We start from the raw sequence: 17,458 nt of genomic DNA, 5'->3' as shown, positions 1-17,458 counted from the left end.
TAGGGGCTCCCCAGATCTCCATGAGTAGGAAAATCTTGGCAAGTACCGAGGGAAATTCTGGAGTGAATACAAAACATTTCCTTCCAGAGGAGAAAATGAGATCACATATATTCCTAAATGTCCTTCTAAGATTGTCAGCACACAGTGAGGCTCACCAACCATTTTCTAACTGAACATTATGCCCTGAGAAAAAAAAGTATGTTTTGATGCTATAACAAAGCATCCCAAAGAAATACAATATTTCTTTTCAGTTACTTTGAGAACTAACTTATGTACTGCTGTCTTCTGCATGCTTGATTTTTCTACAGAATAAGATAGAATGTTATATTCTCAGCGAGAACTGACCCAGCAGTTTCACATGAAGTTACAATATGACCACATATAAAATATAGCAATGAACATTTTTAGATCGCTTCGTATCTGTGGAATATAAACAATACCCACGATTGTCTATAGGTTGGGTTGTTATTTAAACTGATTTAGGGTCCCTTCAGGTCCAAGATACACATGGTGGTGGCAGTAAACATATCTGCCCCAATCATTTCTAAAACAAGGGACAGGGTGTGATCCCTTTGGGAAGGACTGCTGTTGCCCCCCAATCATCTTTCCCTCTGTAGCCCTTCCTCCCACAAGCTTTTTCCGCAGGCAGCCTCAATCTGGAATTGAAACTCTTGCTGGGAGAAAAAGAACTTCAGGGGAAGGGCTACATAGGAAATAATGGTGGGCAGGAGAAGGGTTTAGGGCATAGCTGCCAAGTTTTCCCTTTTCTCGCGAGGAAGCCTATTCAGCATAAGGGAATTTCCCTTAAAAAAAGGGAGAACTTGGCAGCTATGGTTTAGGGTCTCCTACCCAGGTGCCCCATTTCTGCTTTATATCACACCCAGCTTTAAATCTGTATTTCAAAATCAGCCTGTCACTGGACCTTAGTGGATTCTTCTGGTCAATTTATTTCTAACACATGCCCCATTACTTGAAGGAGATGGTCAGATTTTAAGTCATAATTAGTCACATCCATCTCTATAGAGCCAATGATGCCAGAATACAACATGACTGATGTAACACAACATAATGGTTATAATTAAAAGGGAACATGCCTCTTAATTGCATTGGATACCTGCTAATCATCTGGACAATGGGAATTTGATTCAAATTTAGGGTATTAAATGGCAGCAGATGGGCAATAAACTCTCCACTAAGCATGCATACACTGATGAGCACTCCATTCTGCCAGTTGCCTCCATTAAGGATATGTTGGTGGCATCAGTCAGTCCCCCAAATGCTGCATTTGGTGTTGAAATAATTGCTAGTGAGGAAATTTTGATAAGTTAGTTAAAAAATAGTTGATGTGCTTTCATTGTTGCTGCCACATTAGCATAGACAGGAAACAGCACATTTGCTCTACAAGTGTGGCTCCAGAGTCTTCTGTGTAATGGCAGTTTTGTAATTCAGTTTTCAAGAAACTGAGGTCACTTCCAGATGAACTCTTTAAATGAGCATCCATCCAGATTTCTTTTCACAAAGTTTTTGGGGAGGTATGTCATGTGCCTGATCTATACCTTACACAACCTACCGTGTTTCTCCGAAAATAAGCCATACCCCCAAAATAAGCCATACTCCGAAAATAAGCCATAGTGATAGGCAGTTTAACCTTGTAGGTTAAACTGTACCATAATAATAATTAAAAAAAGACATCCCCTGAAAATAAGCCACCGTGGGTTTTTTTGAGGAAAAATAAATATAAGACGGTCTCTTATTTTTGGAGAAACACTGTATATTCATAAATATATTCAAAAACATATTACACATATTACACGTACGGGTCTAGTGATTCTGTTTCAGTGTATCTGAAGAAGTGTGCATGCACACGAAAGCTCATACCTATGACAAACTTAGTTGGTCTCTAAGGTGCTACTGGAAGGATTTTTTTATTTTGTTTTGACACAGGAGGGATATCACAGGTCTCTAGTTTTCTAGCCATGCAAGCAAACTGATGCTGTAAAACATGCCCCCTGAAACTTCCCACCATGTGTAGGAAGTGGGAAGCATAAAGACTATATTCTTGTCATGAAGGCAGACACCAGAATCCCCTTGAGTGTCTGTGTGCAAACTGGCACAGCTGCTAGTGTTCACAGATGTTCTGAGGTTGAACACACAACATACATATGCCAGTGGCTGATTGACTACTGATTTAAACAAGGCTACTGACGAAAAAGGAATCCCAGTTTTAAACTAAGCCTAATGTGAATTGTGTGGATAAATCCAAACATATTATCCTGCCATGGGCCCTTAAGCTTTGCAAACAACAATTATACTGTATATGTTTACAATCCTGATATTTCAGCCACTTGCATTAACTAGTGACATGCCCCAAATTTAAAATAGTCCACACTGAACCTTGCTTATCAGCTCCACTTTTAAACAAAATGGCATTTGTGGTCAAAAGTTATTTCACCACCACAAGAAATTGAGAAAATATTTCTTATTGCTGCTGGTAAATTTATGGTTTGCGCTATTTGCTCTGAAGCTTGCAGTCTAGTATAGTTTAAGAGACATCATCTCAGGCAGGAACAGAGTGGATGACTGCTCAGCTGTAGATGCCTTTGCTTTTGTCATTCTAATGTACCTACCTGAAAGGTCATATATTAAGCAATGAAAAATCCCAGCCTAGGAGCTTCTAAGAGATAATCAACCGGAAGCATAGAAAAATATTAGGCTTTTTTTAAGAGACAGAAGTTAAATAGCAAGGAAATCATTTGTTAGAGAAGACACACAGAGATTCACTGGGACACAGCCACCCAGGAGCTTGAGGAAGAGAAATGCTGTAGTTGAATCCTGGATCCCTGCCTGGACAAAGTTACCTTGGATATTTTGAAGGATATTTCATGGACATGATCTAAAGTGACTTTAGACTCTGTAACCAAGTTAAAGGAGCCTTATTTAAGATCTAGGGAGTAGATTTGGGGAAAAATACCGTAGATATATCTAAATCGCTTTTATTTGAATCTTTGCTCAGAATATGTAAAACAGAAATATTTTCTTAGTTATATTTTTTTACATTTAGCTTCTCCAGGCTATTTCCTGAAACCACAACACAAAAAGGGCCAAACCATGATTTGGAATTAAATGTGAACCAGTCTAGTAGATAAACTGCCTTCTTTAGAGCTTTATACTTTTCTGTAAGTACTGTAGAAATACATGGGACTTCACTGGCTAGTAAATAGAGAGAGAGGTTTGTGCCGCTAGTGGATCTTGGAGACTCAAATTTCGGTGATGCCCTGTGCAATCGCCAAAGTTCAGTGTCCCTCCGCCTTTCTTGCTCCATTATAAATCATAGCTGTGTTATATTTGAAAAGCTTATTTTAAAGAATAAATCCACAAGAAAAACAAAACTAACCCTTGGGGTTTTTTTTACAGTTAGGTGAATGAGCAACATCTACAATTTTTCAAACTTCCCTGAAGGAAAATGTTCAAGTTTCTAGTTTTCTTTTTCTTTTTTAAGAAATGTGATCAATATTTTGTCACTACCAGTATTCATTGGCTTAGCAGGGATGAATGCATCTTATACCTTCCTGGGCTATACATTTAAACCAGCAATTTCAAAATTATTCTGGTGAATAATATCCTATATTTACTCCCAGCCTGAGATATACCGCATTTTCCCATGTATCACACACCCCCATAAAACCCCCATTTTTAACACTTATTTATAATTTTAAAAAAACCTCGTATTATACACAGAAAAATACGGTATATATCTCCTTATTAATCATATGGCAATGAACTCCAATTACAAAAGGATTCTTCAAAACAGATTGCTATGCATCATTATATCATTATCTAGTTCAGAACTTGCTTGTTATGCAACTGAAAGCAAAGCTGATTATACCGCGCAATATAATTTGATGCATCATATATTTATTTTCAAGATGCCATTTTGTTTGCACATACTAAATTTGTTTGTACAAGGGTAAACATAGGCATAGTAAACTGTATGGATCCCACTTAACAAAAATATTCCAGACTGTGATTTACTTAAAGGTTACTTTCACACAATTAGCTTTCTTTCCCATTTGTAAGCCTTTTCAGTTCAAGTTTTCTCCATGTTCATGAAGGCTCCAAATTTTGAAAATTAAACTGAATCCCCACACAATCCCAAAATAAGAATGGAAGTTGTTAATAAAAGCATCCAAGTGAAATCGTGAGACTTGACTAGCGTGTCATGCGATGGAAATGTCACTTGTCAGTTTACAGGTGCCTGAAACTGATCATGCTACAAGATTTTGTGAGCTCTGAGCAATGCTGTTTTAAGACACTTTTTACACACATGAAGTTCACATCGGTTTTCTTCAAGAGTGAGTGTAATACAAATATATAACCTACACTGGCCAGAATGCTCATTCAGAGCCAAAATGGCAATTTAACCCTTCCTCAGCTGGCCTTTTATTCAGGTACTAGTACCTAAGAATGTGAGCTCCCTTATCCTAGCCAGCTTTTCCCTTGGGCAAGAATGAAGAGTGTTGGATGCTTCTTCCTGAACATACACAGAACACCTTCAGGCAGCAGAACTCAACTGTGAATACTCTTCCTGCCACAAACAACTCTGGGGGAGATTAGCTGAGAGCCACTAGATATTGCTCCCTGCAGGGATTTGTTCTGCTTGAGGAAGTGGAAGAGCATCAGGGCTGAACTAGTTCATTAATTTCAATGGATTTCAATGGATCTACTCTGAGTAGGACTAGCAACTCAATACAGCCCTAGTTTTTCAAAGGCATTTAACCTCAGTTCAAATAAAATGAGAAACTATAGTTAATGGAAGACTTCCTGAAGACTCATTTATATTTTGGCTTATTTAAGATAGGATAATTGAGCATGGATAGTGTAAATAAACCAAATACTTATGTTCTTATGTAAGCCACTTTTGTGATTACCTGGTATCTTGTCATTTGTTTATAAAGATTAGAACTGCTTAAATGTGGTAAATGTGAAGCCCCATTGGTTTCTATGCGAGAGGGCATACAATCAGCTCTCCCATGGAAATGAATAGGGCTTCAAAACCCTTTACTTGGATTGGGCTGTGTTCTATCCTTTGTTTCTTGCATGCGCATGTGGCTCTATTAGTTTGCAGCATGTGTGCTTGTGATATTGGATGACATGCTTTAGAACAATTTCCAGGTGGCTGCCATAAATAATCTGACTCAAATTAATATTCGTAAGAAAGTGTTCTTTATATATTGCACGTACCCTGCAGTGAGTTTTTAAAATGTAAATGTAGATTACATCCTAATGGGTCACATAACACCTGGTAATAACAGATATATATCATTTCTGCCTTTTTATTTTTGAAGCGCTAATGAGTATCCCTTCTTTACTATTTTTTCCCCTAGACTAGGCTAAGTGCTTATTGCTGCAGTTCTTAGTCAGGGTAGGAAAGGGAAGTCTGCCTAGTACAATCCATTAGGAAATCCAAGCCATAAATGAAATGACCACAAAGACCTATCAGTTAGCAGAAATGCAGCAGCTGTACATATTTATTGTAACATAACACTATATTGTTGCAGAGATGTGCTGTTAAAAACATGCATAAGGCAGGTGAAACGTGACCATATTACTTCTCTGTTTGAAAATGAGAAGGTGTAGAGTGGCATAACCTCAAATACATAAATAAACATTAGACTAATGGGGAAGACAGGTACACAAGAAGTCTGGCAATAACAGTTCAAAGGTCACTGGTTAAATGTGAAACTTTCGCAGCCTTGCAAATTTGATCTTATACTACTGTATATTCTTTTTCAATGTGCTGCTTTAGCACACGCTATAAAAAACTATAAGGGGCTAGTAAAGCTTTATCACACCTTCCTGAAATGAGGAGCAGAAGGGAAAATGTCTGAGCGATATAGTCTACTCTTGATCACATGCATAGATTGAAAATACCAAAGAAATGCAACCAATGGAGAAATGGCATTCTTATTTGATTAAAAACCTGAAGAGGTATTAGTTAAAATCCTGACACCAAAATGCCCTAAATAGTCCTGAAGTAGTTTGGCTTCAATAGGACCAGTGCTTTTCCCCAAGGGTGTGTTAAAAAATGTGGCACTTACTGTAACAACTTCATGATGCACCAAATAGGGCCTAAATGAGGGCAAATTCAACATATCCACTTCAGCTTTAATCAGTTGCTTTGAGAGTCCCATTTCATTTTTATACTTTGTGGAGGCAAAGGGGAATTTTGGAACAACTGATTCAATTTGGGTATCACAGAAGCCATGAATATTTTAAGAGTGTGGCTTCAGCCCCAGGTGGAAATAAGTGGATGTGGAAAAAACACCCACTGAACAAAGTGGAATTAAGAATTTAAGTAAACATGTGAATTATCATGTAATAAAAAGGATTTAGTAGGCACAAAGCAAATTAAAGCTGGAGCTTTTTCAGGTTGAACCGGCATTGTCTAAAGACATACTGTATGATAACTTGCAGATCACTATATGTCTTAGTGGCCATCTTGAAGCCAAAGGCTCAACTTGGTTTCTGGAGACCTACATAAATTTTCTGTACAATTCTTCGCCTTTGTTATTTTATTTCATTTTTATTTAGGAAATTTATATACCATTCCATACTTAAAAGAAATCTCTGAGTAGTTTACATCACAATAAAAACATCAGAAATATACACAAAAATCATAATAAAAATCCACATTTTAAAGCAGCACAAAACATATGGGGACCATATTAACCACTAGTAGGTCCAAAATACAGAAGTACAACAGAAACAAGGAACTCTGCCCACCAAATATAGAAGTGCACTTATAGGTAGTAGAAGTTATCTGTTTACACAGACTGAGAGGCTATTTATGCAACACAGTTGTCCAATTAGAGGGTGTTACTACGATGTCTATTATTGGGGGACTCCTGTGAAAATATGGTGTTGGTAGAAGAACAGAATACCAGCATTTGTGGAAATGGATAGTCTGAATCGAAAGCAAGGATGGGGAACCTGTGGTTTCCCAGATGTTTACTGACTTCCATCAGCCACAGCCACGATGACCAATGTTCAGGAATTATGGGAGTTGTAGTCTAACAACTGGAGAGCCATATGTTCCTATCCCTCATTGAAAGTTCCCACCCTTGAAATGCCTATGGGAGAACGCCTTCTCCAATATCAACCTTCCTGTGGATTAAAACATAGTGGTCCATATTCCTCTCTTTATTACAACCACTAGTAATCACTCCAACTCAAATTCTTCCCCGTTCCCCGGTTTGTTATTGGGGGAGCCTTGCAGCACTTTTGAGTGCTTAACTCTGTTCTGCAGCAGACAAATCACCATGTTAGATTACCCAAAATCCAATGGTCAACCCAACATCAACATCAGGTCGGCTATTGCATTTTGGGTAATGTAGAATGACCAATGGTTGCCTCCGACTGGAGAAGAGTGAAAGCAACACACCGCAGCAGGAAACATGTGCAATCTTGGCTGACGTAAGTGTTTGGCAATGGTGGTAACACACAACAGCAGAAGGTGGGGGTTGAGGTGGAGCTGTCCAGTGGGGGTACCATGCCAAGGGCCCACTAAAGTCTGAACCCCAGTCCTGACTGTGTTTCATCATCTGGCATAAGGTACTCTTACTCCCTTAAAACTGATCATATCAAGCATCTGATAGGCACTGTGGCATAATCCCAGTCCCTGAAGACTAAGTAGCACGTAGCCAGTTAGGCTTTAAAATGTTCTGTGCCAATATGTTAACTTCATGAAAATGTCTGTGCCCACCACCTTCACAAATCAAAAGGACCACTGGAAATACTAAACCCTTCAAAAGAAACTGAAAACAAACCACATGACAACAGCCATTTCATAGCAGTCCTCTTCTGATACTCCCTATATACATTTGCTTATTTCTATACCTTCACTCCAGAAGATTCAAACACAAAAACAAAACTCAATATTTTATATTTATAAACTTACAATGAGAAAAAAGAGAATAAATAGAAAAAAACATTGTTATCATAGCAAATTTAACCTCCTATGTATTTGGATTACATTAGCTTGCCAAAGATACAGTGTGGAAGAATCCACAAAGGTGGATCTTTTGGGTCCAGGAGCATGTTCACAAACTGATGTTCATGCGGTCTGTGGCTTGATACCTGCATGCAGCGATGAACAGACATTTCCAGTTTCCTGGAAATGCTTCACCTATGGGACACTGGTATTTCCCCATCAGTCAGTATATTTTAAGGAGCTTCAGAAGGTTTGTTTGCTTGCTTAAGGCTTTGCTGTCTCTTTCCTCCCCCCTTCTTCTCTTATCTTCATTCTCCTTTCACATCCTTTTTTGGTCCAGCTCAACTGCAAACCTGTAGCAGGGTATGTTCCAACTTTTGTGAATTTGTGGTGCTAGCCAAAGATAGTCATACTTAGAGAAGAACCAGTGAAATTAATGGAATTAAGCTACTTAAATACATTGGGTTTACTCTGAGTATGACTTGTCTTAGTTGGATATCAGATTTGCTTTTCCCACATCCACCATAGGCCATCAACTCTCTGTAAAGTTCTGAGCAACCTTGCCTATAAATATGGTAAGTATTCAGGTATATACAAAAATCCTGATCACATTTTGTATAAAAATTCTACATTGGGAAATCTTGTTACAACCCTAATTATTAAAAAATAAAATTAGTGGTGCCTCAAATATCCATTGTGTGCTCTGCCAAAAAAGAGCACAGCATCATTAACTAAAACTGAAAATGTCATGCATTATTTCAAATGCATCTTCTTAGCTTCTAGCTATGTGTAAACTAAAACAATAATCAACCAAATTTCTTCACAAATCATGTTAGTCTTACTATCTAATTTCTTTTGAAATTATCACTTAGACTGTTTATGTTGTTTTAGGTACTGCCAACACCACTAAAATAAAAATAAAATAAATGTCTGCAATGCTTAACACAAATTAATTAGAGAGAGAGAAAGAGAGAGAAACAGAGGATCCACTGGAGTCAATGGAAAGAATTCAAGTCACCTACAAAGGACTTTGGATCAAGCTTTTAATCACAGTTCTAATCCTGCTGTCAGCTGTAGCAAGTGATAAACGCTTCGCTAATGTTATCTAGGTAGGGAGCAAAACGCTAAATGAGATTTGTATTCCTGCTGCTTTCCTGCATAGGTTTTGAGATTCCTTTCAGCAATAATCCTTACAAAATTCTAACTGCAATTAGAATACTTTTGGCTGTTATTTTTATGGCACAGTATCCTTGCCTGTCTTTACAGACACCTGACTTGACAGAATGCAAGTACAACCAGCTGATAAAAACTGATTAAATAGGGTATATATTAACAAAAGCCTTGATAGTTCAGCAGAAGAGGTGCATGGGTAAGGGGGGGGATGGGAAGACACAAGGATTTCTAAAATTAAAATGTCACCTGAGATATTGCGTGGAATCAGGTTCTCTGTATACTGCACTCCTTATACTCTTACCTTGTTCCTCTTGAAGTATGCTCTTCGACAAGCTGCAAAGCACTTCTCGCTGCAGAAACATTTCACTTCACTTCCCATACTCAGAGAATAACGCTTGATTCCCACTTTCTGGCACCAGGCACACATTATTTGTACATTTGACACATCGTCTTCTGCAACGAAAAGACAAGAAGAGTAAAATGAGCATCCTGTCAAACATCCATACGCTACACCTCAAACATCTATTTCAGTCATCTTTCTTGTATCTACTTCTCTGTAAGCAATCAAATATTTGCACATTTCTGTTTGCCTGCCTGTTTGCTAAAGCAGCTGGTGACAGGCTGCCTCATTCTTCAACTGTCTAGAAACAATTATCAATTTTATAGATGATCCAGTGCACTGCCATTTTCAGGGTTTTTAGCATTTTAAAGAAAACGTTGAACTTTAATTTATTAAACTCAGTAACTGACACCAAAGAATATTGTAACATAAATGAGAATTTATAACTCTAGAGAGCTGAATCAACATCATCTGCTCATGAAACTCAGGAGCTCTATTCATCTGACTAATCCGAGTAGGTTAACACATGGAAGAACAAGACAACAGGAGTTGGCAATGTTTTGTCCCCAATGGCCACAGGCATGCCAGTAGGTGCAAATAGAACTGGGTATGGACATGAGCCTGGGCATTGGGCAGATAAGGCCTCTCTATCTCTCTCTCTCTCTCACACACACACACACACACACACACACAAAATTGATTTTCCCCTTCCCACAGCTATTCTCATCACAACTCCATTATCTACAGCCAACCAAACAGCTACTTAATAGGCTTGGGAACCCACAAATTACATGTGAAGTCCAGTGGTGGAAGGAAGTGACATAGAGCAGGCAATATGGAATACCTCCAAGAGCTGTATGTATCCCACAGGCCACAGGTTATCGACATGTACTCTAAAACATGGCATTTGATCCTGTTTGGTCCTGTGATATGTAGAAATAAATAGAAATTTCTCAAGCATGACCAATACATGTGTGAGCCTGTTCTTATGATTGCTTATTTGTAATTAAGTCCTATTGTGTTCAATTGGATTGATCCTCAAATATCTGTATAGTATTGTTGCCTTAATATAATTGCTATATACTGGTGCCATATGCTGAATTCACATTAAAATGTATGTATGTATGTATATATGCATATATGCATTATTTAATTGAATTATACTTCACCGTGCTCTGCTTCCTACAAATTTAATGATCATGCAGCATGGTTCTCATGGAGTTCCAATCTGCATGGACTGCACTTTCACGCGCATGCATTCTTTGTGATCACACTTCTCTGTTCCCTTCTCCTAAGCATCCTAACTTCAGAATCATTCAAATCTTTCCATACAGCCAGTTTTCTGTCACAGTTTCCTGAAACGTCTCTGACCTAGTGGATTTGAAAGGATGATAAAACACATAATCTCTGTGCATAAAACACAAACTCTTATGGCTTTAAAGATGAAGAGCCTGATTAAATCTAAAAGCTCATTGTCAACACCGTGCAACTTTTATTGACAAATATAAATCACAACACAAATTGGGAGTGGAGGAAATGTTATTAAACTGGCAATATTTATTCTGTTGACATTAATCAAATGTGGCACATAGTTTTGAGTTATGGTAGCTGGGGAAAGGAGCCAAATGCCTTTAGTACAAATTAGTTAGCCAATAATTCTGCAGAATTATGACAGTGTTGCTACACAACAAATCCTTTACAGTGGGAATGGGATGGTTTTATGACAGATTCTCTGAACCTTGAATTGTTCAAAGTGCATGGACTACAAACTGGTTTAGTAATTAGTCTTTGGGGCATCTTTATAGCAATCAAACAGAGTACCAAGGTTGTAATCACTGTGGCAAACTGAGTTTGAAAACACAAGCTTGGGTTCCTAACGCTGCTTTCTTTGATACTGACCTGCTAAACTTCTTTTCTGAAAGTGGTTCAACATCCACCCCAATGTACAGTAAAATCAAGACTGCAATCCTGTATTCACTTACCTGCGAGTAAATTCCATTTTACTCACAGGTAGGTAGCTGTGTTGGTCTGACGTAGTCAAAACAAAATAAAAAAATTAATTCCAGTAGCACCTTAGAGACCAACTAAGTTTGTCATTGGTATGTGTATCTGAAGAAGTGTGCATGCACACGAAAGCTCATACCAATGACAAATTTAGTTGGTCTCTAAGGTGCTACTGGAAGGATTTTTTTTATTTTGTTTCCATTTTACTCAGTGGGACTTACTTCTGAGCATATATATACATGTATCTAGTTCTGATAAAAAAACGGTGTAAATAAAGGAATGCAACATGTATCCCTATGGATCATTAAGATCAACACTGCAATTGGGATGGACGGAATAACAATGACAAAATTAGTTTAATTAAAAAATATCAAAACACTAAGTATTTACTGTGTAGTATATCTATTAATGGCTGTGCTGCACTTTCCCCAACCAGTTTCAGCCCAGATAGTCCTACCCATAAAGTCAGAAGCAACATGAACTCTGATATAGTACAGACTTTGATGGCTGTATAAGATTTGGTGGGTTGTAAAGAACTGCACTACAGGTCTTGTCCTGGAACAGAATAGCAGCTCCTAAGAAGAAGCTCCTGCAACTTTTCCACCAGTTTGGAAGGCTGCTGTACATCCTATGAGTCATTTGGCCCCTGGTATAGAAGGTTTGTCATGGCTAGAGGAAATAGTAGTATGTCTGTGGATTGCATTCATATTGTTCAGGTACTAAATATACAAAAACTGTAAGCGGTCCTTGTGGAATATCCGCTATTTCAGACAAGGAGAATGGAATGCAGAAGTTATGATCCTGCAGACCAACTATAATTTACATTCACATTTTGACCTGTTTCACCTTATGGAATCCATCAGATATGAGAAGCATACACAAAACACAAGCATTTTTCAAGATCTGGCTTCTAGCTAAAACACATGCATTTGTTTTGTACTGAGAAAAGCAGGGTGACAGATATCCTTTGTCAGATAACAGGATAACAGGAATGGGCTCAAGTGATGTCAGTCACTCAGAGGAAGTACGGACAACAGGATCAAAGTTCATTCATTTTATTGACTGTGTTTCCACAATCTACAACCCTGTAGATATAGAATTCCATATATCTATAGTAAATTGACTCCCAGAAGGTGAATCCATCATTGACATATACAACAATGTCCTTTATAATCGGAAGGTATCTTGCAGATGTAAGTAACCATGACTCATTATATCACAGCTGAATATATCTGAGGTAATATCAGCACCACCCTCTCCACAACTCCAGCCAGCTATCTCAAACACCTTTGCAGCACCCTTTCCATAGCTGTGCCTCACTGTATCAGCAGCAGCACCAGCCCATTTGGTACTGGTCAGCTGTCTGAGTCATGCCTTCTCTTGCAACAGTCCCTGTCGCCCTCCCTCCTCCCAGTATCAAACAGAAGCAACTCCCTTGCCACATCCTTCTGTTGTTCCGAGTTTACTAGCATATACAAAAGATGGAAACTTCCCCACTTCCATTTAAAAGTTGTGCCATTCCTTGTGCCATTTTCATATTCTCTATTATGCCTTGCTGAAAAGCAAAAAGAATGCTACAGTGGTCAGTAGCTGAGAGCAAGCTACGAGGTTCCCTTGTCTTGTAGCACAGTGAAGCACTTGTATAAATTGTTCCCTATAGGTGGGGCAGGGCAGGAAGAACAGCTGTTGCTGGGCAGAGTAAAAGACACTAGCAAGAGCCACTGAGAGCACTGTTATACAGTAGTTCCGCTCCTTCCTCCTGGGCCGTGTCCAGAAAGTGATGGTGGGGGGGGTGAGTGTTCAGACCCCAGGGCTCTCACTTGTGGGGTGCCTCAGGGTTCTGTCCTCTCCCCCATGCTTTTTAACATCTACAAGAAGCCGCTGGGAGAGATCATCAGGGGGTTTGGGCTGGGTGTCCATCAATTTGCGGATGATACCCAGCTCTGCCTCTCTTTTAAATCTGAACTGGTGAAGGCCCTGTGTGAGTGCCTGGAGGCGGTTGGAGGATGGATGGCGGCTAATGGATTGAGGCTGAATCCTGACAAGACAGAGGTACTGTTCTTGGGGGACAGGGGGCTTTTAATGTTTGATGGCCTACTGTATTTTAATATTTTGTTGGAAGCCGCCCAGAGTGGCTGGGTAAACCCAGCCATATGGGCGGGGTATAAATAATAGGTGGTGGTTGTTGTTGTTGTTGTTACGAATGAATGAATGAATGAATGAATGAATGAATGAATGAATGAATACAAAGAACTAGATCTGATTCTAGGAGATCTGGGTCCAAAGTACAGATGCAATGGCAGATGATGTGGTTCTTCCTCTGTCATACAGAAATGGTTCTGACTTTTAAGGGTGCATAGGCAGGGAGGTACTAAATCACACCCCTCTTGGACCGGCAGTTTACCTCCCTGCAATAGTTTCTGGTGCCATTTTTGCTTTAGTCTTGTCTCCAACACCTGAAGTGAGCACAGTGAGAGAAATACATTTGGTTATGGGGAGTTAAGCAGGGATAAGAGGAACTGGTCGGCATCCCTTGCCCCCTCCTACTTGCCATATGCTGCTGAGGCTGAGAAAATATTGTCAGTGAGGTGGCCTGCAATGGTGGCAGCTGAGTGGGATAGCAGCTGAGGAGATGCTCTGGCCTGTTGTGACTGTTCCTCCGTGGCTTGCCTGGGCTGCTCACAGCTGCTTCCTCCCTCATCTGGTGCTGTGATGAGATGGCTCCCATCATGCTGTAGTTTGCAGAGCTGTCTGTTGGTGGCTAGCCAAACTACCACATGAAAACAGAAATGCTAGACACCTCAGAAATAGGCAATTTTATAAAACCTGTTGATACGTGTCAGGGTTGTTGTGGCTACTCTTGAGTAACGACCCTCCACATCCTTGTCTTTCAGAAGCTTTCATATGCTACATTTACAGTGTAATGAGCTGGTTGTTTCATGACTGCTCACTCCGTCCCAGATTCCTGCACTGGCGATCGTCTCGTCTTGGACCAACATAAAAGCCTCGGAACTGTGAAACGTCTCCCTTTTCTCTGCCTCCTCAGTTCCGGTGTGTGTGGGGGGAATGGCCTGCGAACTGACTGACTCCTGTCCCCTCTTTCTCCCTCTCTCTCTCCCTGCCTATGGAGCAAAGGCTCTTGGATGTTGCTAGAGGGCTGGCACTCCCTTTCCGTTTCCTGGCTCTGCCCATCAATCTCTTCGCTCTTGCGGCTGCTCTGAGACGAGCTGCTCCTGATGAGGGGGGGCTGTTCTCTATAAGCCCTCCCCCTTACAATACGTTTCTTGTAATATTTACTACCTTGAAAATTCGCATGCTAAAAACAATATTTGATTTTAAAAGAGGGAGAAAAAACCCAAATTCTTCATTCCTGTAAGCTCTTAATAGTTTTCTTAAAAGCAAACAAACAGAGATGAACTCTTGAATTTGAAAGTTTCTTGTCTCTAAACAACATAGGCCTAAAGCTTTCGTATTGCTGATAATCTTCTTGGAAAATAAAGCCAGGGTGGGGATGGGGGAAGGATATGAGAAAAATTTAGTTATACTAGATTTCCACTGGCTTTATTCATTCACTTCAGACTGAAAGAGGGAGGGGGAAGACTAATGAAACGTTCTTCTTAATTAAGACTTAAAATGACACTGCAAACTTTTGATGATTAATTGAAGCATGCTTTTGCCTGATGCATATTTAGTTATTATAATGTGATAATTTTACCTTGTTATTCAAACTGTTCCCACTGGGAGCATGATTTAACACTGTGAACGCTCCATGTTTATTGCATTGTTCATTATGAAACATACACAGGCTGGAAAACCATAAGGAGACACGTATAAGTGCTGTTTGTACAACAGTTAAGGGAAGTACTGCTTCCACCTCTAATGACATAACCCTGGAGTAGAAAACAAAAGCTGGAACGCCTTGAATATCTATTAGCTACCGTGTTTCCCCTTTTTTAAGACACCGTCTTATAACTTTTTTTCCTCAAAAAAACACATGGTGGCTTATTTTCAGGTGGTGTCTTATTTTTTTATTACCACATAAGTACCGGTATGGTAAAGCAATCTACAGTACATTTATCCAGGGCTGTCTTAAGGGTGCTGCCGGCGAGGCTGGAGCTGTTGCTCGGAGGCGCAGTGTCCAGCCTCGCCTCTTCCTTGGTGCCCTCCAGAACTGCGCCTATCACTATATCTTATTGCCAAGTCTTGCGGGGGGCGGTGCGGAAGTGACACCACCCGCTTGGCCACCTCCTGTGATGCCAGAATGTTCCCAATCGGAGGGGAGGCAAAGCGTGGTGTCCAAAAGCCCCCCCCCAAAGAGCTGGGTCTCTGAAGGTTTGTAAGTCCTACACACCAGATCCTCCTCCAGGAGAAAGGGAGAGAGAGATTATTCAGAGCCCGCCAAAGCCACTCCTCCTCCAGATTTGCAGTGGGTCTCTTGGCAAAACTAGACGGGGAGGGGATGTCAGTTTTTTAAAAAGCCAGAAGGTGAAGCCATTCTGAACCACCCTATGGCCATAGAACATCTGTAAGCAGCATTGCCCAGGAAGATACCATTACCTTCCCCATTGGGCAAATGTACACCCGACTGGAGCCACTTTATGCTTCCAAAAGCATCAGATTACATGCCATGACAGTTCACAGAAGAGTTTGCCAAGTCTGCCTCTACAATCTTCACATTTGAACTGTCAGTTCCTTTACTACTTTATTGGAAGTTTCATGTTGTGTATGTCACACCACCTGCCCTGTCTACTCTAGCCCTCAGCTGCAGTGCAGGATACTATGGTATATTGTAAACATCAGTGTTGAAGCAAGATTCAACTGTGAATTCACTCAGCTCTTGAACAGGGAATTGTGGAGGGGGGGGAAGAGAGAGAGAGACGCATGCACACAGAGAGAGATGTGCACACGGGGGGGGGAGAGAGACGCGCGTGCAAACACAGAGAGACAGACGTGCACACGGGGGGGAAGACAGACGCGCACACACACAGAGAGAGACAGAGACAGACACGCACGGGGAGAGAGAGACGCGCATTCACTCAGCTCCTGAACAGGGAATTGTGGAGTGGGGGGGGAGAGAGACGCATGCACACAGAGAGAGATGTGCACAGGGGGGGGGAGAGAGACGCGCGCGCAAACACAGAGAGACAGACGTGCACACGGGGGGGGGGAGAGAGACGTGCACACACACAGAGAGAGACAGAGACAGACCAGCACGGGGAGAGAGAGACGCGCGCGCACACACAGAGACGGACGCGCGCGCACACACAGAGAGAGAGTGCGGTGCTGCTTTGCGCTTTGTCGGAAGTGGCGGTTGCTGCAGCGTTGTCAAAGCACGAAGCAGCACCGCACTTAGGGGAAGATGGCCAGGGAGGGGTCTGCGGGGCCGAGGCAACGTTTGAAAGGGAGGGATGGCGATGAGGAAGCGGGGAGTGAACCGACTGGGGCTTTAACACGCCCGCACACGCAAAAGGGAGGCTCGGAATGTGGAGATCGTTTCTCTTAAAGTGCCGCAAGTAACGAGCCTCTCTCTCTTTCCTCCTGCCGCTCGTGCCCTTGGTGCTCCGTGCGGCGCCGCTTCGCGCTTTGTTAGCGATGCAGTCGCCGCCGCTTCCGGGCGCCGACCCGACCCGGCAGGCTTCCTCCTCCTGCCGCAGCCGGCATTGCAGGAGCTGGATCCTGCTGGCTTGTGCCCTCGGTGCTCCGTGCGGCTGCTGCACGCTTTATCGGCTGCTGCGCAGCCGCTTCCGGGCACTGTCCCAACCCGGCAGGCTTCCCCCTCCTGTAGCGGCCGGCGTGCTGGGTCCCACTAGCTGGCTGGGGCACTTGGTGGTCTTGCGCCGCGCGGCACTGAAGTATGGCTTATTTTCAGGGTATGTCTTATATGTCTCAAATGCTTAAAAACCCTGCCCTGGCTTACTTTTTGACTATGTATTAAAAAAGGGGAAACACGG

General features: G+C 41.3%; 1 protein-coding gene across 2 annotated transcripts in view; it reads right to left on the bottom strand.

Annotated features, from left to right (window-relative positions):
- The window catches only part of SOBP (sine oculis binding protein homolog), a 144,257-nt gene that overhangs the window by 97,307 nt on the left and 29,492 nt on the right, over positions 1-17,458 (bottom strand). For both annotated transcript variants that reach the window (XM_035109288.3, XM_035109290.3), the window contains exon 4: positions 9,465-9,616. In XM_035109288.3, the coding sequence (XP_034965179.1) occupies positions 9,465-9,616 (152 nt within the window). The remainder of the gene's footprint in view (positions 1-9,464; positions 9,617-17,458) is intronic.

Source organism: Zootoca vivipara, chromosome 3 (assembly GCF_965207765.1).
Source record: "Zootoca vivipara chromosome 3, rZooViv2.hap1.1, whole genome shotgun sequence".
Lineage (NCBI taxonomy): Eukaryota > Metazoa > Chordata > Lepidosauria > Squamata > Lacertidae > Zootoca > Zootoca vivipara.
This window is presented reverse-complemented; position numbering and strand designations above follow the sequence as displayed.